The sequence below is a fragment of the Schistocerca cancellata genome, chromosome 2 (genome assembly GCF_023864275.1).
Source record: "Schistocerca cancellata isolate TAMUIC-IGC-003103 chromosome 2, iqSchCanc2.1, whole genome shotgun sequence".
Classification (NCBI taxonomy): domain Eukaryota; kingdom Metazoa; phylum Arthropoda; class Insecta; order Orthoptera; family Acrididae; genus Schistocerca; species Schistocerca cancellata.
The window spans coordinates 866,696,043-866,721,344 of record NC_064627.1 but is presented as its reverse complement, the minus strand read 5'-3'; the positions used below and the strand labels follow the sequence as shown (position 1 = coordinate 866,721,344).

General features: G+C 41.7%; 1 protein-coding gene across 1 annotated transcript in view; it reads left to right on the top strand.

Annotated features, from left to right (window-relative positions):
* LOC126159435 (voltage-dependent T-type calcium channel subunit alpha-1G-like) overlaps positions 1 to 25,302 on the top strand; it is a 633,155-nt gene that overhangs the window by 114,871 nt on the left and 492,982 nt on the right. The window contains exons 5-7 of the mRNA XM_049916549.1: positions 714 to 850; positions 24,619 to 24,767; positions 24,933 to 24,989. Coding sequence (XP_049772506.1) covers positions 714 to 850; positions 24,619 to 24,767; positions 24,933 to 24,989 — 343 coding nt within the window. The remainder of the gene's footprint in view (positions 1 to 713; positions 851 to 24,618; positions 24,768 to 24,932; positions 24,990 to 25,302) is intronic.

The following is a 25,302-nucleotide window of genomic DNA, read 5'->3' as shown; positions in this document are numbered from 1 at the left end:
CTGCTGCTAGAACATGTGCCTTTACAAGTACGACACAACATGTGGTTCATGCGCGATGGAGCTCCTGCACATTTCAGTCGAAGTGTTCGTACACTTCTCAATAACAGATTCGGCGACCGATGGATTGGTAGAGGTGGACCAATTCCATGGCCTCCACGCTCTCCTGACCTCAACCCTCTTGACTTTCATTTATGGGGGCCTTTGAAAGCTCTTGTCTACGCAACCCCGGTACCAAATGTAGAGACTCTTCGTGCTCGTACTGTGGACGGCTGTGATACAATACGCCATTCTCCAGGGCTGCATCAGCGCATCAGGGATTCCATGCGACGGAGGGTGGATGCATGTATCCTTGCTAATGGAGGACATTTTGAACATTTCCTGTAACAAGGTGTTTGAAGTCACGCTGGTACGCTCTGTTGCTGTGTGTTTCCATTCCATGATTAATGTGATTTGAAGAGAAGTAATAAAATGAGCTCTAACATGGAAAGTAAGCGTTTCCGGACACATGGCCACATAACATATTTTCTTTCTTTGTGTGTGAGGAATGTTTCCTGAAAGTTTGGCCGTGCCTTTTTGTAACACCCTGTATATGTGTCTGAATGTTGTGGAAGTCAACATACTAAAAAAACAAGTCTGTGTCTGTCACCATGGAGTGTGTCTTGTTGAATTCAGTTTTAATTCGAGGCTGTGAGAGTGCGGTGTTGTGTCGGCAGGTACGTGGCGCACCTGTGGCGGCGCGGCAAGCGGCGTCTGATGAAGAAGTGGCGGGTTTGGCGCTACCGCCGGCAACAGCGCCGCCAGGCCAAGGCGGGCGCCATCTCCCTGCAGCACTGCGGCAACAACGGCGCTGGTACGACTCCCGCTGCAACCCCGTATGGCGTATACTATAGTCGAAAAGGCATAAGAAGCTTCCTGACAGCAAGCAGCCGTTAGCACTGTTGCCAGCTTTCAAATGCGATACGTAAACGGCTGCAGGTGAACACCATAGATGTGATAACACTGAGGCATTGCAATACAGACATTTACAAAATCGCATTACCTTACTAGTCGAGGCTGTCCTGCGAAGCTACCGCGACCAGCCCATGGTAACTGTCAGGGATCGGCTTACGCCAACTCAACTACAGTCTGATTTATAAACTATGTTGCAGCAACTCGTACGATTGTCACTTGGTCGCGACAGTACAGTTTGAAGCACCAATGTTCACCGTTTACCACACAAACAATGACGATTACTTGACATTGTCAGCCGTATTGGTGATCATTTCAGAATCAAAACACAGTTGTTCTTCTATAAGCTCACATAAAAATATACAGTAATTACTAGTTTCAGCGAAATTAAGTCGCCATCTTCAGATCATTTGCATACGAAAAAAATATATGGGGCCAATGCATTTCGTCGACTGTTCACATTAATTGGACGCAAACGTAATGTACATACAGGAACAATTATGGAAAATTCTAACATAAAACCAATATAAAATGCACACAAATTCAAAGTAAATTAGATCAGATTAGATTAGATTTACTTTCATTCCAATTGATCCGTAGTGAGGAGATCCTCCAGGATGTGGAACATGTCAGAAAAACATCAATACATGACAAATATTTACAACTAAAACAAATAAGCTAATTTACCATTCCACAGCTCCCAAGTGGAATGATCATCATTTTTTAATGAACAATATATGAAAGTCATTTTACAAATACTAATGCACTGAATTTAAAATAAAAAAGTTTTTTATTTATTTATAAGGTAATAAACATGTAATACAGCTACTATAATACTTATTTACAATGAACACATTGCTGCACTGAAATGGTGCAGAAGTTAGATTGTACTTACACAGACACACACATATTTACAATGAACACATTACTGCACTGAAATTGCACAGAAGTTATATTATATATATATATATATATATATATATATATATATATATATATATATATAAGTTGGTTTTACTGATAAATTCATCAATGGAGTAGAAGGAAGTTGTCCACGAATAAATCCTTTAGGCTTCTCTTAAACTGACTTTCATTGGTTGTTAAGCTTTTTATGGCTGCTGGCAAGTTATTGAAAATGTGTGTTCCTGAATAATGCATACCTTTTTGTACAAGACTAAGTGACTTTAAATCCTTGTGAAGATTATTCTTATTTCTAGTATTGATTCCATGAATTGACCTGTTGGTTTGAAAAAGTGATATATTTTTAATGACAAATTTCATTAAGGAATAAATATATTGAGAAGCATTAGTTAGTATCCCTAGTTCCCTAAACAGGCTTCTGCAAGGTGTTCTTGTGTTCACACCACATATAACTCTTACTGCACGTTTTTGTACCCGGAAAACTTTGGTTTGGCTTGATGAATTACCCCAAAAAATAATCCCTTATGACATTATGGAATGAAAGTAAGCATAGTATGCCAGCTTTTTCCTTTTTATATCCCCTATGTCAGACAAAATTCGCATTGCAAACAGAGATTTGTTAAGACGCTTCAGCAGTTCTGTGGTGTGCTCCTCCCAGTTGAATTTATTATCAAGCTGTAATCCCAAGAATTTAACACTGTCCACTTCTTCTATCTTCTTGTCATCATATGTTAGACATATACTCGTGGGACACCCCTTACAAGTTCTGAACTGCATGTAGTGTGTTTTTTCAAAGTTTAGTGACAAAGAATTGGCTAGGAACCAGTGATTAATGTCCACAAATATTTTATTAGCTGATCTTTCTAAGACTACACTTGATTTGCTATTTATTGCAATGTTTGTATCATCAGCAAAGAAAACGAACTTGGCATCTGGTAATGTTACTGATGAAAGGTCATTGATATACATAAGAAAAAGTAAGGGCCTTAAAATGGAACCTTGTGCGACCACACATGTAATTAGTTCCCAGTTGGATGATGCCTGATAGCTTGATACATGTCTTTTTCCTAATAACACCCATTGTTTCCTGCCAGAGATATAAGATTTTAACCATTTTGCAGCATTTCCTGTTATACTATAATACTCTAACTTACTTAAAAGGATATTGTGATTTACACAGTCAAATGCCTTTGACAGATCACAAAATATACCAGTTGCCTGCAATTTTTTGTCTAATGAATTAAGCACATTTTCACTGTAAGTGTAGATAGCCTTCTCAATATCAGAACCTTTTAGAAATCAAACTGTGACTTTGACAGTATGTTATTTGAGATAAGATGGTTATAAAGCCGACTGTACATTACTTTTTCGAAAATTTTTGAGAATGCTAGCAACAATGAAATTGGACAGAAATTTGATGATATGTCTTTATCTCCCTTCTTAAACATTGGCTTAACTTAAGCATATTTCAGCCATTCAGGAAATATTCCACTGATAAATGACTGGTTACACAGATAGCTTAATATGTTACTTAGCTCAGAATCACATTCTTTAATTAACTTTGTTGATATTTCATCATACCCACTAGCTGTTTTTCATTTTAAAGATTTTATGATGGACATTATTTCTGTTGGGGTAGTGAGGGTCAAATTCGTATTATGGAAGTTGCTTGAAATTTCTGGTCTGAGGTATTCCATAGCAGCATCTATCGAACCTGACAACCCCATATTTTCGGTAACAGTTATAAAATGTTTATTAAAAAGTTCTGCAACACTATACACATCTGTCACCAATGTATCATTTACTCTTAATGCTATTTGTTCCTCTTCATGTCTGGTTCTACTGGTCTCCTCCTTCACTATATCCCATATTGTCTTTATTTTGTTATCTGATATGACTATCTTTTCCTTGTAATATATTTGCTTTGACATCCATATTACAGTCTTTAATATTTTGCAGTATTTCTTGTAATGTGCTATAGCATCAACATCAGAACTGTTTCGGATTGACAGATACTGTTTTCTTTTTGTTTTACAAGATACCCCTATTCCTCGAGTAATCCATGGCTTTTTTGTAGACTTTGCTCTAACCTTGGTAAGTTTTGGGGGAAAACAGTGTTCGAATAAGGTAAGCACTTTATTAGCAAAAGTGTTATATTTTTCATTCATGCCATGAGCACTGTAAACATCAGTCCAATGAATGTCTCTGAGGAGTGTCCTAAAATAATCAATTTTTGGCTTATTGATTACCCTCTTGAGCTCAGATTTAACAGATATTATATCCTGTTCAGTATTAACATTTAACAGAAGCAATTTCATGTCATGGTCTGAGAGGCTATTGACTATTGGTCTTGTAATATAATTTTGTTCATTGGACTTTTCTATAAAGATATTATCAATGGCTGTTTGTGAGCAAGTGGCTACCCTAGTGGGGAACTTTACAGTGGAAATTAAGTTGAATGATAGTGTTACTAACTCAAATAAGTTCTTATTGGGAGAGTCTTTAAGGAAATCTACATTGAAATCACCAGCAACCACTATTTCTTTGTTTTTGGTTGTTAAATGGGCCAGTACAGCTTCAAGGTGGTTTACAAACAGATTAAAGTTACCTGCAGGTGCTCGATATACACTTAATATTATGAAGGATTTTTTGTGAAATTCTAATTCTGTTGCACATGCTTCCATATGCTGTTCTAGGCAAAATTTATGAATGTCTATGTTCTTAAATTTATGACAGTTCCTAATGAATGTGGCAACTCCTTCTTTCTCCATTTCTGATCTACAAAAGTGAGATGCTAACCTAAACCCTGTAACACTTAAAAGTTCTATGATGTTCAGGAGGCAGATTATGTCAGATGGGTTTGAAGACTCTAATTCATCTATGCAGATAAATAATTCATTAATTTTATTTCTCAGTCCTCGAATATTTTGATGCAATAAAGATAGCTGACATTTCACATTGACTGAGTTAAAATTTGGTAGCGTTATAATATCTGCTGACTGTTGAAAATTCTTAACCAATAGCTGTTTATGCTGATGTAATAAGCTGCAATTATGTTTTTTGATTTCTTTCTCAAACTTAAGGTTTGTCTCAGTTCTAACCTCTCTTAAAATTTGCTTTCTTTCTATCCTCCCTACCCTAAAAAAGGGTGTTTTCTGAATCCTATAACCACTGGTATTTTACCACTCATGACAGTGCCTCCCCCCTTTAACTTTCCTGCTATTTCCTCAGCCAGTTTACCCTTCCCCTTCCTGTTGAGGTGAAGGCCATACCTAGTATAATCCCACCTACTGAGATAATCAACAGGAACCACACCAATGTGTGACCCTGCACCCGACATGAGCAGCTGTTCCAGCTCCAAATTAACTCTCTTGACAGAAGAGTTCAAATGAGGTCGGTCATGGCGCCCAAGAACAGATACAAACTCAACACTAGTATGCTTCGATGCTGATGCAATCTTCGCCAGGTCACACTCTATACTGTACCCAGGATCTCTGTAAATATACCATATAGAGACGATATTCCATAGTACTGTCTCTCATCATATGATAATAGAATAGCTGTGCAAACAGCGCGCAATAGTCACAAATAAAATACGTAATATGTCTATAAAATTCTTTCATGTTGTGTCCTTGTTGACATCTGTTAGGAAACTTATGAGGCAATCATCGGAATACACTATGTTTCCAGGTAACACCACATGACAGGAGTCTTTTACAACATACAGTTATATCTTCGAAACAGGATGTAAAGAATTTTGCATTTTTTATAATCTTCATTCATACAAAAATCTATAAAAGTAAAAGGATTGTTACAAGAATACTTTCACTGTATCACGTATCAGTCTTATGGAGATTGTTACCAGATATATAAAGTGTTAAAGTATTAACGTTATAATAACGAATTCTTGGTATAAAAAGATTAAAATTATGAAAACAGTGTTGTGTGACTTTACTACATGCGAGTGTAGACTCTCGTATAATAATGTGTCTTTAATTATTTGTATCGAGTAGCTCGAGGTCTAGGTTATGGTCTAACGCATTAAGTCTGTTATCTGAGTCATGGTCTAAGTTACGATATGTGTTTTATATTCACTAATTACACAAACGTTTCGGACCAAACTTCATCTTCAAACTTAAAAAGCGAGAGAAGAGTTCCAAGACGAAACCGTAAAAACAACACAGGTGGCATGTTGTTATTACATATATAAAACAAGCTGGTGAGCTCTATTTTAATCTACTGCAGCACCTTCCAGCGCTATATCACATACCATTATGTAACAGACATGAATATATTAAAAAATCATTAGTGCAGTATACACAAAAACAACAGTACAAACCTTACAATACCAGGTATAAAACACACTAGTGAGCTCTTTTTTAATTTCTTGCAGCGCCTTCCAGGGTAATATGTTGAAAAGTGTCAATGCAGTGAATAACGAGACCATTACAAAGCTTACAATAGCAGGTATCAGATCTCATTGATATCAATAAAACTACCAACTTCATAGAATATATCAATTAATAATACTCCAAAGATATAATCGTTTGTTGTAAAAGGCAGCTGCCATCTGGTGGCACCTCAAAACACAATGTACGATTATTCCATTGAGTGCTTCTCATAAGTTTCCTATCAGATGTCAACAAGGACACAACATGAAAGGATTTTATATACGTCTTGTGTATTTTATTTGCGACTATTGTGTACTGCTCACACAGCTATTCTCTTATTGTATGACGAGAGACAATACTGTGGAATATCGTATCTATAAGGTATATTTACTACGAATTTGTCTGCATTTTGTGTTGGTTTCATGTTAGAATTTTCCATAATTGTTGCTTTGTGTATATAACAGGTGTGTCCAATTAATGTGAACAGTCGACGAAATGGATTGGTCCTTAAAAAACAATTACAGAAATGAAATAAAGACGGCGATTTAATTTCGCTGAACTGTGTAATCATGGTATATTACCCGAATAATAAGAAGATAGCCGTGTCTACAAACAATGATCTTTGCCGCTCGCTACTAGTGCTGCGTACGCGCTAAGGGCACTTGCCCCTTACCGCGCCCCTCACATCGGCCACCAATTGGCATCTGACAGCTAGCGGCCTCGAGTCTTCCCAACACTTAACGGGAGCCTGACATTGCTGACTACCTCTGTGTTACCATTTCCGTTGCACAAAGCCTTGTGCCTGGCAGTTCTGAGGGAGCCGTTACATTAGAGATTCGTGTAGTGTTGTAGCAATTAGTTCTGAGATGTGTTCCTTACGACGTGCAATGAAATTACAGCAGCGCATCGATTATCCGAAGGCACTGCGAAAGCGGGAGGTTTGGGGAGGGGGGGGGGGGGGGGAAGAGATTTTCGGATAACCGATCGTTTACGAAAACATGTACCAGTGAAAATATGACTGTGAAACAAAGAAACATTGAGTTAAGAACAAAGCTATATGCAGATGGTAAACCAAAATCAGGTAGAGCAGTGGATAAAGTCTGGCACTGAAATAATCTGTGAAGTCAGTTCCGAGTCTAAGTCTAATTTTTTAATATCCTAACTTCAGATTGCGTGATGCGATATGTAGCTTCTTATTCGTTGTACAGTGACTACGGCAGGCGTTATACAAAAGACGTGCAATTATTTAGCACTAATGAAGAAATTATATTACAATCGTAAACGTTACTAACTCAGTATTTGGCGTTTCCCGGGGTATGTGTTTATTTAACTTCTATTAGTGCATCTCCTCCTTCTCCCTTCTCCCTGTCCATCTTCTCTTCCCCTCTCTCTGTCCACCTCTTTCTCTACTCTCTCTCTATCCATTTACCCCACCCACCACTGTCTGGCCATTTCCCCCTGGACCTGTCTTTGTCAGCTAATCACCTCTCTCTTTCAATCAACTCCTCCCCTCACCTATGTGCTCCCCTCCCTATGTCCATCTCCTCCGCACCTTTTCAAATTGCATCTCCTTCTTCCCATCTCTCTGTCCACCTACTCCTCTGCCATCTTTCTATCCATCTCCTTCCCCCTTTCTCTGTCCATTTATTCACTTTCTCTGTCCATTTTTCCCTCCCCTCTCTCTATCCCTCTCCTCCTTCCCTCTATCTGTGTCCATCTCCTCCTTTCTCCTCTCTGTTTCTATATCTCTATCTTTCCCACTTCTCTCTCCACATTATCACCCTCATTCCAATGTGAGGTTGCTTTTTACCCACGGCTTTGACCATATACACACATGTCACATATATCTAACGTATATCTACCCTGTTTTACACATATTTTCATACGTATTTCCCTTGTACCACTGGCGAATTTAGGCCTGCTGTGTCGTTTTCACTCAAATGAATGTTATCGACGCCACATCTCGTGAACTGTGTGTCGTCTTGGAGGAACATTCAGTGGTAAATGTGAATACCGTCTGCAAAATATCTAGAAAATAGCGTTATAAGTAAAGAAGTAATGCGGCAGTTTTACTGCGTCAGCAGCAAAATACGGTGATAAATTTTTTCGTTCGATCGTTTCGCGGGTAGGGGGGGGGGGGGGGGGAGGGAGAGGATAGGGTTGGGGGATATGAGCGAGAAGAATTATCATAAAGGTTTGAATTATGTGTAAAGTTTGTTGTAAGTCAATAAGCGTTCTCATTCTCAAATAATGGATGAATGTAGTCTGGCTATTCACGCGTTGTGAGATACGCAACTTTTTCAGGCCCACATCTCCCCTTTGAGAGGTAGATGGTTCTTATCCGCACAGTGGTTCTTTTCAGACAGTAAACGATATGTGTACCAAGGCTGCTTGATATCGGTCAAGCTGTTTGGGAGGAGATGTGGAGCATACATACGTATACACATACATACATGACATATGCTTTAATTAAATGTATGGATTCTATTTTTAAGCGAACACTCCAGAACAGCATAATCCAGTGAGTAGCTAAATGCTTGGAGATGCAGGTAGATCGATTTAGCAACTACTCAAAAGACAACGGCTTTTTTAAAAAAATACACGGTCATTGATAGTGTATTTAAAATATTGCAAATCGTCACAGTAACTGAATATAGTCTCCATGTTGATAAGTTTCGTAATTATTTCTGTGCAGTCTTTACTTACGGTATAGGTAGCGTCTGGTGCAGATCACGCAAAGCAGAAGAAAACAGAACGTCCGTCAAGATACACTGCCCAACAGAGCTTGAAACTCTGCGCCAAGTAACGTGATTGACTGAGAAGGCTCTATTCTCAAAATACTGCGTGAAGACATGTTTCTCTATACGCAGCTAAAGATAACACTTCTGTAGCAGACGAAAACATGGACTGTGTGATCTTTGAATCATTCGTGTGGTTTGCGAGTTGCGCATTGATACATAACATGGATGATGTTTAAAACAGATGGCTTTCAACTTCTTCCTTCGATCTAGCTTGTCAATACAGACTAGTAGATACCTGAGAAACATATTTCTACAGTTCTAATTTTTTTCTTACTCGGCCGTCTTGTTCAGTATAGCTCCATAAGCAGTAGAATTCTTTCATCTACTACAACTGTGTCGTCTTCAACTGTGATGTTTGTCAAGTTGTTAAAAGTCTTCTTCTTCGATCCGACCACATTGCTTTGTAAAGCGAACTCAGTATTACGTAGGCAAAGATATAATGGCTTAAATTTAACGTCAGCATTTGCACGCTTTGTGATTTTATCACTCTCCTCTTTCCATGTTTTATTATTTTCGTGTCCCTTCGAAATTAAATAGCAGAGGCGAAAAATTGTAATGTAGGAAATTTTTGCTTATGTTTCCTTTTCTTGTACTCTTCTACAAGCAACATACTAACATTCTTTCCTGTAGGCGCTATAAATTAGTATTATGCCTCCGTAGGAAGATCCCGCCCCCCCTCCCCCCACACCAAACGGTGCTCTACAATTGTCACTTAATATAAGCTATCGGTTATATTCGTAACAGAATCAACATAGCTTCACCAACGAAGGCACTCATTCAAAATGTAGAGTCTCGAGTGTGGCTTTTGCAAGGGGTTGAGCGACAAGAGTTTTTGCTAAATGGAATTCGGTCCATTGACCGAGGTTGTTATCACTGTTCTCTCTACTTACAGAAATCTTCGTACGTATCCCAAGATCAGCAGAGCCTTTCCAGCTATGTAACTTCTTCGCAGCGACTTCACCCTAACACAGTGGCTGCCTCCGTCGACGATTGCTTGTCTTGCCTAAGCCATACCGTCTACTCAGCAACACCTCAGACATCTCCGTATCATTGCTGTTCAGTCCTCCAATTCCGACGGATGACCACATGTTTCTGACTCTATCTCTGTCTGCATAGTTCTCTGACGACGGACTACATGTTTATAACTGCTCTCTGGACCCCAGAACCTCTCGATTTTGTTCATCTTCGCTCCCATCAGTCCCAGACGTGACGCAGGGTCGAAGACGTCACATCGCCATATTGCTCTCCTTGTGCTTTATTCTTCAGCTATTTTTCGGAGGATGAGGAGGGAGGATAAGAAGCAGTTCACTATAAGGTAAAGAAAAGCTTTCTAAGCCTTTCATTCTCTTCCTATGACACATCGTTTCTCCCACCACAAGCTCTCTCCCTCTCTCTCTCTCTCTCTCTCTCTCTCTCTCTCTCTCTCCCCTAATTCTTGCCCCTTGTCTCTAAGGCCATGGCCTCTGTTACGTTACTTATTTCTCATCGTATAAACACAGCCTTCATTAACTCTGTTCATTTATTTACTCCATTATCCTCTAAGGACACCCTTCATAAATTCTGTCACATAACTTCTTGAGTTATCGCCTAGCCCTTGCCTCGTTAAGTCTGTCTCCTAGCTTATTTTACTGGGGTTCGCGCCTCCTGAACACGACCGCAAGGTCCCTCGGTCAATCTGTGACTGCTTCTCTTGCTATGCGCAGACTCTGGCTTTGCTTAAGTAATTTCAATATTGTTTGCAGGACTTGTGTTATAGCTACTCGCACGACAATAGGTAGATGAGTAACGTTTTTCGAGCATCCAAAGGGCCACATTCGCCATATTTCTCTGAATTTAAAATATTACAGACTAGGAATATAAACATTAAACAATAAAAGCTATGGATCAAATCTTTTCAATATTTCTTTTAAAAATTGTTTTTATTGTCTACAGTATGAATCTGTACTGATGCGACAAAACTGGGGAGGTTGTTTAGGTACATTTTCTCAGTACTTTGTTACTACGGCTCCATTGTGTTCGGTCACTCGTAACAGAGAAATAATGTAATTACGATTTCTTCGGTGAACCCAGCTTTCTTTGTTTCCTCCAAATTCCTTTACAGTAATGAATAAGCATGTAATATTCAATTGCCAAACAGTACAACATAAAATACACAGTAATCGAAGAACTTTTACACAGATGTCAAAACTGCTGTGATGTGGCTGCCTTCGCTGCCAATATTAGCGTAATTTCGATTTTTGCCGTTTTTATACTGCACTAAGTAAACCTTCACACGATACGCATATCGGTCAAGTCTTCTTCAGTAAACGTATCCATATTGCTGCATTCGACTGTTAAGTTACAGTTAACACTGTCGGAAAAATAAACCAGAGACAGACCAGTGCAGAACTGAATACAAGTTTGAGGCCTGGGAGTGAAGTGGTCTTTTCTTTTGTCAACAGAAACTATTGTGAGTACTTGGAAGAAGCTCGTTTTCAAACAACATACAGCGAATATCGTCCACATTGACACAGATGTGCATATATTTTTAGTGAAATAGACATACAAAGATAAATGAAACGGAGAGAGGAGAGGTGGTAAGGAGTCAAACGAAATGCAATTATTCTGTAACAAGTCACAGTAGACCACAGATTGAGTCAAGTTAAATCGTCTTATGAAGTTCTGGGCTGTATTTATGTTTTTAAAACGTGCTACTTCCCCTGCCATAATAATTTCACCTCAGTGAACAGTGGAAGTCATCATTCTTTCTAATGTTCTACATCTACATCTACATTTATACTCCGCAAGCCACCCAACGGCGTGTGGCAGAGGGCACTTTACGTCCCACTGTCATTACCTCCCTTTCCTGTTCCAGTCGCGTATGGTTCGCGGGAAGAACGACTGTCTGAAAGCCTCCGTGCGCGCTCTAATCTCTCTAATTTTACATTCGTGATCTCCTCGGGAGGTATAAGTAGGGAGAAGCAATATATTCGATACCTCATCCAGAAACGCACCCTCTCGAAACCTGGACAGAAAGATACACCGCGATGCAGAGCGCCTCTCTTGCAGAGTCTGCCACTTGAGTTTGTTAAACATCTACGTAACGCTATCACGGTTACCAAATAACCCTGTGAGGAAACGGGCCGCTCTTCTTTTGATCTTCTCTATCTCCTCCGTCAACCCGATCTGGTGCGGATCCCACACTGATGCGCAATACTCAAGTATAGGTCGAACGAGTGTTTTGTAAGCCACCTCCTTTGTTGATGGACTACATTTTCTAAGGACTCTCCCAATGAATCTCAACCTGGTACCCGCCTTAACAACAATTAATTTTATATGATCATTCCACTTCAAATCGTTCCGTACGCATATTCCCAGATATTTTACAGAAGTAACTGCTACAAGTGTTTGTTACCTATCATAGAATCCAACAATAAAGGATCCTTCTTTCTATGTATTCGCAATACATTACATTTGTCTATGTTAAGGGTCAGTTGCCACTCCCTGCACCAAGTGCCTATCCGCTGCAGATCTTCCTGCATTTCGCTACAACTCTCTAATGCTGCAACTTCTCTGTATATTACAGCATCATCCGCGAAAAGCCGCATGGAACTTCCGACACTATCTACTAGGTCATTTATATATATTGTGAAAAGCAATGGTCCCATAACACTCCCCTGTGGCACGCCAGAGGTTACTTTAACGTCTGTAGACGTCTCTCCATTGATAACAACATGCTGTGTTCTGTTTGCTAAAAACTCTTCAATCCAGACACACAGCTGGTTTGATATTCCGTAGGCTCTTACTTTGTTTATCAGGCGACAGTGCGAAACTGTATCGAACGCCTTCCGGAAGTCAAGGAAAATTGCATCTATCTGGGAGCCTGTATCTAATATTTTCTGGGTCTCATGAACAAATAAAGCGAGTTGGGTCTCACACGATCGATGTTTCCGGAATCCATGTTGATTCCTACATAGTAGATTCTGGGTTTCCAAAAACGACATGATACTCGAGCAAAAAACATGTTCTAAAATTCTACAACAGATCGACGTCAGAGATATAGGTCTATAGTTTTGCGCATCTGCTCGACGACCCTTCTTGAAGACTAGGACTATCTGTGCTCTTTTCCAATCATTTGGAACCTTCCGTTCCTCTAGAGACTTTCGGTACACGGCTGTTAGAAGGGGGGCAAGTTCTTTCGCGTACTCTGTGTAGAATCGAATTGGTATCCCGTCAGGTCCAGTGGACTTTCCTCTGTTGAGTGATTCCAGTTGATTTTCTATTCCTTGGACACTTATTTCGATGTCAGCCATTTTTTCGTTTGTGCGAGGATTTCGAGAAGGAATTGCAGTGCGGTCTTCCTCTGTGAAACAGCTTTGGAAAAAGGTGTTTAGTATTTCAGCTTTACGCGTGTCATCCTCTGTTTCAATGCCTTCATCATCCCGGAGTGTCTGGATATGCTGTTTAGATCCACTTACTGATTTAACGTAAGACCAGAACTTCCTAGGTTTTTCTGTCAAGTCGGTACATAGAATTTTACTTATGTTATGTGCTTTATTCCAAACGCTACTTCGAGAATTACTTGTAATGGCCAAACGTGGTAAAATCAATTACACAATTTTTTCCTCAAACTATTATTAGCCGAAACAATACTAAAAACGAATCAGAGACAGGTGTTGACATCGTCGCAAAGTTTCGAGTTTCAGGAATAACGTCTCTGTCTTACGCTGACACGTGAAATTTTTCTGTTTATATCTTCACAAGGCACGTATAGCATTAATTATAACCCTTCTTAACAAGTTCTTCATATTTTGTTATAGCCTTCTATTGCAAACAAATCATTTAAAAAATTTTACTGTTCCACTCTGTGTTGCAAATCAAAAGACTGCAAGAGTCGTCCTCACGAGATACAAACACGCTATAACACTATTAAAGTACACAGGGGAATGAATGTTCGAAATACCGTCTGCCACAGTATGTAGACGGTGACACACAACGACGCTACGTACAACTTACGTATGAGAGTCCAGTGCGTCCGCCCCCCACTTCTCGTAAGTGAATTATAGCCAGTTTGCCTGCCTCGCATCTTGCAGACTTTGCCCGAATTGGTTTCTTCTCCGTCGGTCGCGAGCCCAAACTCTTGTGCAGTAAGCAGTACATAATAATATGTCAAGTGTAGGTTTCAATGCTTAAGCATAATGAGAATCGTAAAATGTTAGGATGCCAACGAATCTTGTTTTATTTGTCCACTCGCAAAAGTAGTACAACTATTTTTAGAGCATCTCTATCGTTAGTGTTCTTAACAAAAAAATGTTCAAAAATGTGTGAAATCTTAGGGGACTTAATTGCTAAGGTCATCAGTCCCTAAGCTTACACACTACTGAACCTAAATTATCCGAAGGACAAACACACACACTGTAAGTAGGCTGTTTATGTTTTCTTATTGGCAACGTTACGTAGCGCTCTGTATGAAAATCACTGGCTGCGCTGTGTGCAGTCTGTGGCTGCTTTGCATTGTTGTAATACTCGCCATTGTAGTGTTGGGCAGCTGGACGTGAACAGCGCGTAGCGTTGCGCAGTTGGAGGTGAGCCGCCAGCAGTGGTGGTTGTGGGGAGAGAGATGGCGGAGTTTTGAAATTTGCAATACTGGATATCATGAACTGCTATATACATTATTATTATTAAGCTGGCAGTAGTGGCGCTCGCTGTATTGCAGTAGTTCGAGTAACCAAGATTTGTGAGGTAAGCGATTTGTGAAACGCATAGGTTAATGTTAGTCAGGGCCATTCTTTTGTAGGGATTTCTAAAAGTCAGATTGCGTTGCGCTAAAAATATTGTGTGTCAGTTTAAGCACAGTCATGTACAATTTTTCTAAGGGGACGTTTCATTCGCCAGGACCAGCCGCACAGTCCATGACTGCAGCGCCCTAGATCGCTCGGCTAATCCCGCACGGCTCTTAACAAAACTCCCGATCATTAATCATTAGTTCATGGGCATCGCAAAAGTCACAAAATACTTCACGTGATCTGAGAATCAACATGGGACCGTACAAATATGCTTTCCGAGGCAACTTTAAAATTAGACGTCTTTACGTGGAATCAAACTTTACACACTAGTTCGTGTGTTGCCACCTTGAAAACCGATCGTAGACTGCCTTGGATTAACGCAACATCGCACATCATCAGAGGCAATTTTTCAACAAAATATTCCGTCTTTATATGAGATCAGATTTTATACACGGATTCATGTATTGCCTCCTCGGAGACTGTAGACTACAAGTGATCTACCTCAGCAGTTTGACGCCTGCCCTCTCAGGGCACACTTCTGATTGTCCCATCCCTTCCACCAATGAGCACAACAGTAACTAAAATTTGCAATTATCATATCCTGATGAACTGAGCAATACCGAAGTTATTGTTAACAAGTTCTCAGTGCAAGTAACGCCATCAGCACGGTTGGAGCTGCATATTTAAGCAGTCAACATAAATAACAAAAAATTCGCTACTTGGCGCCCAGCGTTGTAGGTGAATCCCCACAATCTCTATCTGTTCCAGTGCGATACTGCTCTTATTCATCCGGCCGGTCCCACGCTATGTGAGCATCTGGCGCGTCATTCGATGAGTTTGTTTGTGACCCTACTTACTCGCTAGTCTCCCGTAACAAAACCTTTCTATACTGTGCATTAAAACATAGCAACAAAAATGTAATAAATATGGGCAGGGATGTAGCATAAACGCCACAATGCTCAGAAGTGCAACCTTAAAGCCTGCTCCTTACGCTGCTGTACTTTCTGTCTTGGCGCTACTACTCCGACGTTCAACAACGCACCATTTATCATGTCCTCAAAACTTTACACAGTGCAACACAGTCAGGCATGTTGATTTTATTTTCGGAAGGAGGCGTTGAGATTAAAACGCGATGACACCTCTGAAGTCCTCCCACTTAAAGCGGAATCGGATGTCTGGATGCCGGATTTTTTTTCTTTTTTTTTTAACGTGACAATAGCAGACGCTGTCTCGTGGCGACAAAGAAAATCTCGCCGCGCCGTGCCGTTGGGGCCCCGGAGACGGACGGCAGGCTCGCATTGAGCGAGATTAATGCCCGTCGCCGAGGTTCCGGGAACACGGTCCATCTGTCTCCTCGAGCAGTCGCGCCGCCGTTCCCAGAACAAGCTTTACACGGCGATCAACTCGCTCTCGAGTACAAAAGAATAGCACGTTCGCTCCTCAAACCAGCCACACGCTCAAATGCGCTCGGCTGGTGTCAACACTTCATACTTCACTAACCAAAGCCGCCGTTGTCAGGCGGAGTAAAACCTTCCAAATCCCCGTTTCACTGAATTAAGCTCGTACTCGAGGATGTACTACAGTGTATAAAATACAGTTATCGAAAGTGCAACTGTTACCTCACGAAGCACAAGTCCGTTATTTATCAAACTTTGTGGAGATAGTATTAAATACACTACTGGCCATTAAAATTGCTACACCACGAAGATGACGTGCTACAGACGCGAAATTTAACCGACAGAGAGAAGATGCTGCGATATGCAAATGATTAGCTTTTCAGAGCATTCACACAAGTTTGGCGCCGGTGGCGACACCTACAACGTGCTGAGATGAGGAAAGTTTCCAACCGATTTCTCTTACACAAACAGCAGTTGACCGGCGTTGCCTGGTGAAACGTTGTTGTGATGCCTCGTGTAAGGAGGAGAAATGCGTGCCATCACGTTCCGACTTTGATAAAGGTCGGATTGTAGCCTATCGCGATTGCGATTATCGTATCGAAACATTGCTGATTGAGTTGGTCGAGATCCAATGACTGTTAGCTGAATATGGAATCGGTGGGTTCATGAGGGTAATACGGAACGCCGTGCTGAATCCCAACGGCCTCCTATCACTAGCAGTCGATATGACAGGCATCTTATCCGCATGACTGTAACGGATCGTGCAGCCACGTCTCGATCCCTGAGTCAACAGATGGGGACGCTTTGCAAGACAACAACCATCTGCACGAACAGTTCGACGACTTTTGCAGCAGCACGGACTATCAGCTCGGAGACCATGGCTGCGGTTACCCTTGACGCTGCATCACAGACAGGAGCGCCTGCGATGGTGTACTCAAAGACGAACCTGGGTACACGAATGGCAAAACGTCATTTTTTCGGATGAATCGAGGTTGTGTTTACAGCTTCATGTTTGGTGACATCGCGGTGAACGCACATTGGAAGCATGAATTCGTCATCGCCATACTGGCGTATCACCTGGCGTGATGTTATGGGGTGCCATTGGTTACACGTCGCGGTCACCTCTTGTGACAGTGACGGCACTTTGAACAGTGGACGTTACATTTCAGATGTGTTACGACCCGTGGCTCTACCCATCATTCGATCCCTGCGAAACCCTACATTTCAGCAGGATAATGCACGACCGCATGTTGCCGGTCCTGTACGGGCCTTTCTGGGTACAGAAAATGTTCAACTGCTGCCCTGGCCAGCACATTCTCCAGATCTCTCACCAATTGAAAACGTCTGGTTAATGGTGGCCGAGCAACTTTCTCGTCACAATACGCCAGTCCCTACTCTTGATGAACTGTGGTATCGTGTTGAAGCTGCATGAGCAGCTGTACCTGTAAACGCCATCCAAGTTCTGTTTGACTCAATGCCCAGACGTATCAAGGCCGTTATTACGGCCAGAGGTGGTTGTTCAGGGTACTGATTTTTCGGGATCTATGCACCAAAATTGCGTGAAAATGTAATCACAGGTCAGTTCTAGTATAATATATCTGTCCAATGAATACCTGTTTATCATCTGCATTTCCTCTTGGTGTAGCAATTTTAATGACCAGTAGTGTAGGTAACACTTTCCTAATGTTCTGAGAATTATTATTTACTTGGTCACAAACCGCCTTTCGGTTTGTTAGGCCACCATCAGTTGACAGCTGAATGTCGTAAACACGGATAAATGATGAGCGGTTTTCAAAGATTTTGCTTATACAACAGATATAAAAACGACGACATATACAATGCCTACAAGGGAAAGTAATACATTTTTATGTCACGCAGGAATAGTTACATTTAACTAAAATGACACATAACGTTTCTAACGTCGATATTGTTACTTTTCACAACTTAAGAAAAATAGATTTTAATTTACGATTGTAGTCTAAAATATGTATACCTGAATCTTAATTTAAGACACGGGAAAAAAGAATTAGAGTTTAATCATTTTAATACTAAGCTGGCATTCCGTGTCATGTGTTTTGATTTCAAGTATTTGCAGTTGGATATTCTTTCTGCTTATCTTAACAGTATGTGACACGTTACATGCCACATCGTATTGATGATTTTTTCTTAAAAGATGTTCTGCAAAGGTTGAACCTATCTTTCGTAGGCTCTAGCTTCTCTCATGTTTTGAATAATGCCTCGGAAATCAAGTTATCAGAATATGAGAGGAGCTGTGGAGTAAATCGGACCGATTTGCAGAACATCTCAAAACAGAAACCACACGTGCGATGTAGATTGTGAAGTTTTATAAGCTTTTAAGAAAATCAGAACGATGACCCTACTGAAAATACTTCACATCAATAGTTATATGATACAGAATGTCAAACTCAATTTTCTTTTACCCCACGTTTAAATTAACTTTCAATTCTATAAATAATACACTCCTGGAAATGGAAAAAAGAACACATTGACACCGGTGTGTCAGACCCACCATACTTGCTCCGGACACTGCGAGAGGGCTGTACAAGCAATGATCACACGCACGGCACAGCGCACACACCAGGAACCGCGGTGTTGGCCGTCGAATGGCGCTAGCTGCGCAGCATTTGTGCACCGCCGCCGTCAGTGTCAGCCAGTTTGCCGTGGCATACGGAGCTCCATCGCAGTCTTTAACACTGGTAGCATGCCGCGACAGCGTGGACGTGAACCGTATGTGCAGTTGACGGACTTTGAGCGAGGGCGTATAGTGGGCATGCGGGAGGCCGGGTGGACGTACCGCCGAATTGCTCAACACGTGGAGCGTGAGGTCTCCACAGTACATCGATGTTGTCGCCAGTGGTCGGCGGAAGGTGCTCGTGCCCGTCGACTTGGGACCGGACCGCAGCGACGCACGGATGCACGCCAAGACCGTAGGATCCTACGCAGTGCCGTAGGGGACCGCACCACCACTTCCCAGCAAATTAGGGACACTGTTGCTCCTGGGGTATCGGCGAGGACCATTCGCAACCGTCTCCATGAACCTGGGCTACGGTCCCGCACACCGTTAGGCCGTCTTCCGCTCACGCCCCAACATCGTGCAGCCCGCCTCCAGTGGTGTCGCGACAGGCGTGAATGGAGGGACGAATGGAGACGTGTCGTCTTCAGCGATGAGAGTCGCTTCTGCCTTGGTGCCAATGATGGTCGTATGCGTGTTTGGCGCCGTGCAGGTGAGCGCCACAATCAGGACTGCATACGACCGAGGCACACAGGGCCAACACCCGGCATCATGGTGTGGGGAGCGATCTCCTACACTGGCCGTACACCACTGGTGATCATCGAGGGGACACTGAATAGTGCACGGTACATCCAAACCGTCATCGAACCCATCGTTCTACCATTCCTAGACCGGCAAGGGAACTTGCTGTTCCAACAGGACAATGCACGTCCGCATGTATCCCGTGCCACCCAACGTGCTCTAGAAGGTGTAAGTCAACTACCCTGGCCAGCAAGATCTCCAGATCTGTCCCCCATTGAGCATGTTTGGGACTGGATGAAGCGTCGTCTCACGCGGTCTGCACGTCCAGCACGAACGCTGGTCCAACTGAGGCGCCAGGTGGAAATGGCATGGCAAGCCGTTCCACAGGACTACATCCAGCATCTCTACGATCGTCTCCATGGGAGAATAGCAGCCTGCATTGCTGCGAAAGGTGGATATACACTGTACTAGTGCCGACATTGTGCATGCTCTGTTGCCTGTGTCGATGTGCCTGTGGTTCTGTCAGTGTGATCATGTGATGTATCTGACCCCAGGAATGTGTCAATAAAGTTTCCCCTTCCTGGGACAATGAATTCACGGTGTTCTTATTTCAATTTCCAGGAGTGTAGATTACAGTTGTAAATTCAAAAATATCTTTCATCTTTTGTTAAATGTAACAACATCCACATTTTTAATTAAATGTCATTATTTCTGCGTGTCACAAAAATGTAACACTTTACTTTGCAAATAAACAATGTGTCGTCCTTTTCGAATGTTTTATACCTCCATATAAGTAATAGCTGTGTAAGCCACAAGTCATTTTATCTGTTGATGAGCCGGCCACGGTGGTTCGCGGTTCTAGGCGCTCAGTCCGGAACAGCGCGACTGCTATGGTCGCAGGTTCGAATCCTCTCTCGGGCATGGATGTGTGTGATGTCCTTAGGTTAGTTAGGTTTAAGTAGTTCTAAGTTCTAGGGGACTGATGACCACAGATGTTAAGTCCCATAGTGCTCAGAACAAGTTGAATCTGTTGATGGTTTGTGGACTGAGGAAGATATCCCAGGAATATATTCATCCCCTCTTTTCAGCCTATGACACAATATTTAGAGGCTCTAATTGGAGATTCACATCGTACTATGTTGTCTAAGTTACCGATTTGCCAACAGTTTTGTGGTGTAACCGTTTATTTATTGTATTATGAGGTTTATTTCAGTCACCTGTCTCCTCCATGGTTTCTCAGTTTTTGCAAACATAATTGTATTGCGTATCATCACATTACATATGATATACATACGTATAAGTCGAAAGACTACCTAAAACTAATCGCAAGGAAGGCTGATATCCAACTGAGTGTGACTGGAAGGTTCCTCGGAAAGTGCATTCCACTCACGACGATAGAGGTATCTTACAATATCCTCGTTTCCACCGACAGAATTCTGCTTGAATATTGCTTGTCAGTGTGGGACTCGTACCAGATATGATTGATAGAGGGAACAGAGAAGTTCCAAATACGAATAGCGCGTTTCGCCACATGTTTAGTCAGTACGCTCGAAAGCGCCACGCAGATGCCGTTCCAACTCTTGTGGCAGAAGCTACACATGGGGCATTGTGCATTACAGGGTGGTTTAAATTCCGTGAGCTTACTTCACCAGAAGAGTTATCCGATTTGTTTCTTCCTTCTACATATATCTCGCTAAAAAGACCATGAACTATCAAGATTCTAGCCCTCATGGAGTCTTACCAATAACCGTTTTGACCGTGCGTCATTCGCTACAGGAATAGAAATGTCGAAAACTAACAATGGTAACTGTAGTACGGCATTTTATAGTTAAAGTTCAGGAAAAACATTACTGTTTAAAAGAAGCAATAAATCCACAATTTTGAAGATACGGCAATGAAACTTCGCACTATGTTTTAGTTTAAACTAACACATTAACTGTTGAGTTCGTTGGATTATATATATTTTACTTTTTTCATATTCATCATCAACACACTGACTTCCATAGTGACTCATCACACAATCTGTCTCCGTTTTTCCTGGTCTTCTGCATCTCGAAGTAACTGCCCACATGTCTGGTATGTCTTCTCCTTTATCTGGTCAATTCATCGTCTCGGTGGTCTCCCCTGCAATATTTTCCCTGCGAATGTGCTTCGTATGATCATCTTTTCCAAGTCATCCTCTTACCGTCGAATTATGTGGCTGAAGAACGGCAGGATTCGCTAAAAACAAACATTGGGCAACCTCTTCTCCACGCTGAGTTCCTGAATGGTTGACTTGTAGATCCGTTTGTCCATCCATGGTAGTCTCAGAAAACTCCTTTCTGTCCACATCTATAAAGCATAAAAGCTTCAATTCTTTAGCGGTGCCCTTCCGTTAGTATCCATGTCTCAATGCCATAGAGCAAAACCGGAAACAACAGAGATTCCAGCACTCTGGTTAGGGCTCGGTCTTTCCAAATCACTGTTAGCTTCGATGCAGCATTCCTACCCAGAACAATACTACATCTTAATTCCTGTGTAGAGCCACCCTCTTTCTGAACCACTGAGCCTAGGTAGACAAACTAGTCAACTTCTTCATATTCTGATACTACATCAGTAGCTGGTAGTGACTCATGTCTCTCAGTTATCATCATCTTTGTCTTTCGCTTATCAACTGACAATCCAAATTTCTCGTTTTCTCTCTTAACTCTGTCCAGTAGTTCCTTCATTTCCACTTCTGATTCTGCGCCCATTGCGGCGTCATCAGCAAATCTTAAATTACTAATTCTTCGTCCCCCAATTCGGATCCCCCAGTGATGCATTTTTCTCATAACATATTCTCTATAGATGTTAACTAGAACCTCGACATAATACACTCCTGTCTAACTTCTTTACATGGTTGAAAAGGACTTGAAATGGTTTTATCAAGTATGATTTCTGCCCTACTATCAGAGTAGAGATTTCTGATAAGGATAATAAGATGACCAGGAACGCCCATTCCCGGTTGTACGTTCCACAGTTCTTTCCATCGAACACAGTCGGAAGCCTTGCTATAGTCCAAGACACAAAAACTTATAGGTTATTGAACTCCCTACATTTTTCAGGTAGCTGCCTGACATTGAGATCTGCTCTCGTGTTCCCTTACTATGCACAAACCCAGCTTTCTCTGATGGTATTTCTTTATCTAAGTACATTCTCAGGCGTTCATGGATGACATTTATAGAATCTTGCTGGCATGTGAAATTAATGAAATGATTCTGTAGAACTCATAACACTGTGCGCTCCTTTCTTATAACACGGAGTCTTATGATACAGTTTTCTATCCATGTCCCGTTATTCCATATGCTGTTACACATTCCATGCACGATTTTCAAACCAAAATCTCCAGATATTTCGATCATTTCGGCAGTAATAAGACCAGGTCCAGGTGCTTTGTTATTTTTAAATTTAGCTATAGCTTTTCGGGCTTCTTCTTTTAAGATATCAGATTCCTTCTCTCTGCAATGTTTGCACGATCAAGTTTTCCATTTTTATCCATGTAAAACTTGTTGCAGTATGTTCTCCACCGATCAGCAGCTAGTTCTATTTTGGTTAGAGGTGTGCCATCTTCGTCTTCTATAACCCATGTTCTTGGTTTGAAGGATCTTGATAGTTCCTATATTTCATTCAACATGCACCTGGTCTCATTGCGATCCCCGAGTTTCTCAGTTCTCTCACATGTTACATTGATGTAATTATTTTTGTCTCTTCGGCAATTTCTTTTTATTAAAGCCGATAACTGGAGGTACTGCCGTATTCTCTGTAATCCTCGTACTGCCGTATTCCCTGTAATCCTCGCATATTCAGCACTTTTTCTGTCCTCAATGACTTGTCTAATTTCGTTAGTAAGGCAGTTGTTCTTATTCTTCACTTTTTTTACAGTGCTTGACTACTTCCTCCCTTGTTTTAACTAAAGTCTCTCTCAGCAACTTCTTTTTCTCTGCAGATGTCATGTCGTCTAACTGATCGGTCGAAAAGTGTTTCTCGGACTCGATTCTTAAAATTTCAATTTAAGCCTTTTGCTCTAATGTTCTTGCTTTTGGAAATGTCCCTTTATATTTTAACAGTTTCATTCTCACTTCTACAACACTTTATCTGTTCAATCTCTTTGGGCGTATTAAGCTTCTCTCATGAGATTTCTTGAATATGTCGAACAAGAGAATTTTAATATTTTTTTATTATAATTCTGCAATTAATGCAGAATTCCAAGCATTTTGCCCAAACCTTAGCTTGGACTCAGAATTCCAAAATTTAATCTTGAGAAAACGTTTATTGAGTTTATATAAGTAAGTCTACAAAATTTTATAATTCCAGCCTTCAAAGATACTGAGAAAAAGGTACACAAATTTAAAAAAAAACGGAAAAGAAGCATCATTTTCCGGAAATGCAATTTAAAATTCAACTTAATATTTTTTCTTATGTCACCTGTTCAGATTCCATGTTTCTGCCTTTTTCTTACGTCACCTCTTCAGATTTATTGTATTCTGCCTTCTTTTCCTTTACCAGGTCTTCAATTGGCTTTTCAGCTGCAGAGAGGCGCTGTAAATTTATTTTTCTTACGATGCCTTGCGTAAAATTTCCTAACTGAAAGCCAATTCACTCTCATACCTTCATCCTCTCTACGTTCTCGTCATCAAACTCAAGAACTGCATTATATGCTAAATAGGCCAGTAGCACAAGGAAAAACAGTAACTGTTTCTTCGTGGACGAAGCAGATGGTTTGTTATTGTTTCTAAGATACGGAACAAGGTCACAGGTGACCTACAAAGCCAAAGAGTGAATATCACAGCCGTCTAGAAGTATCTCGTGTAATTATGCTTAAAAGTAATCCACGAAATCGTTGTTCACCGAGCTAGTACTCAAGTGTTGCTTCAAAAAGTGGGCGTGGCAAGAAGGTCGCGTCAAACATTTAATTATTTTTCAGCCTCTTCGGATGCAATTTGATCATTGGAACTTGCTGTCCACTTGCTGTTCTACTGATAACTAAAAGTAAACTGAAAATTGACATTTTCTCTCAGTATCATAAACATCCCCACGTAAGGGCAGTTATGTTAGAGTGTCAGGTCATGGACATTACACGAAAGGAATATGTGTGTGTTGCAGGCATGCTGCGAGCCCACGCGCACCACCACCACCACCACCACCACCACCACAGGCACGGGCACGGGCACGGCCACCACCACAGCAACCACCACCACGGGCACCGCGGCCACCACTCGCACCACCACCACCACCATCATCACCACCATCACCACCACCACCACCACGCGGCGACGCCGCGGCACGAGCACCAGCCGCCGCCCCCGCCGCAGGCGCTGCCGCCGCCGCAGCCGCCCCCGCAGCAGCAGCCGCCGTCGGCCGGGGACCGCGCCGCCCCCGACTCGGCCGACGTGGACGCGCCGCCCTCGCCGCGCGGCCTGCTGCGCGTCTCCTCCGCCACCAACGGTTGGGACTCCGCCTCCGTCGCGGGCGACGTGAGTAGCCTACTCTAGCCGCGACTCACACAGACACTTGTCGAATCTCTCACTTTATTGCTCTGTAGATTACACCTCGCCTAATCTCTGGCTGGTCTGATGCAGCCCTCTTCTTCTTCGTCAGATTCTTAATCTCATAGTACCACCTATACCCAGCATCTTTTCCTCGATTATTTGTTGGGTATACACCCTACGATTAAAAAAATGATGCACAACAAAAATTATCCGAATGGAACGTAAATCGGTATCTACATCTACATCTACACCCATACTCCGCAAGCCACCTGACGGTGTGTGGCAGAGGGTACCTTGA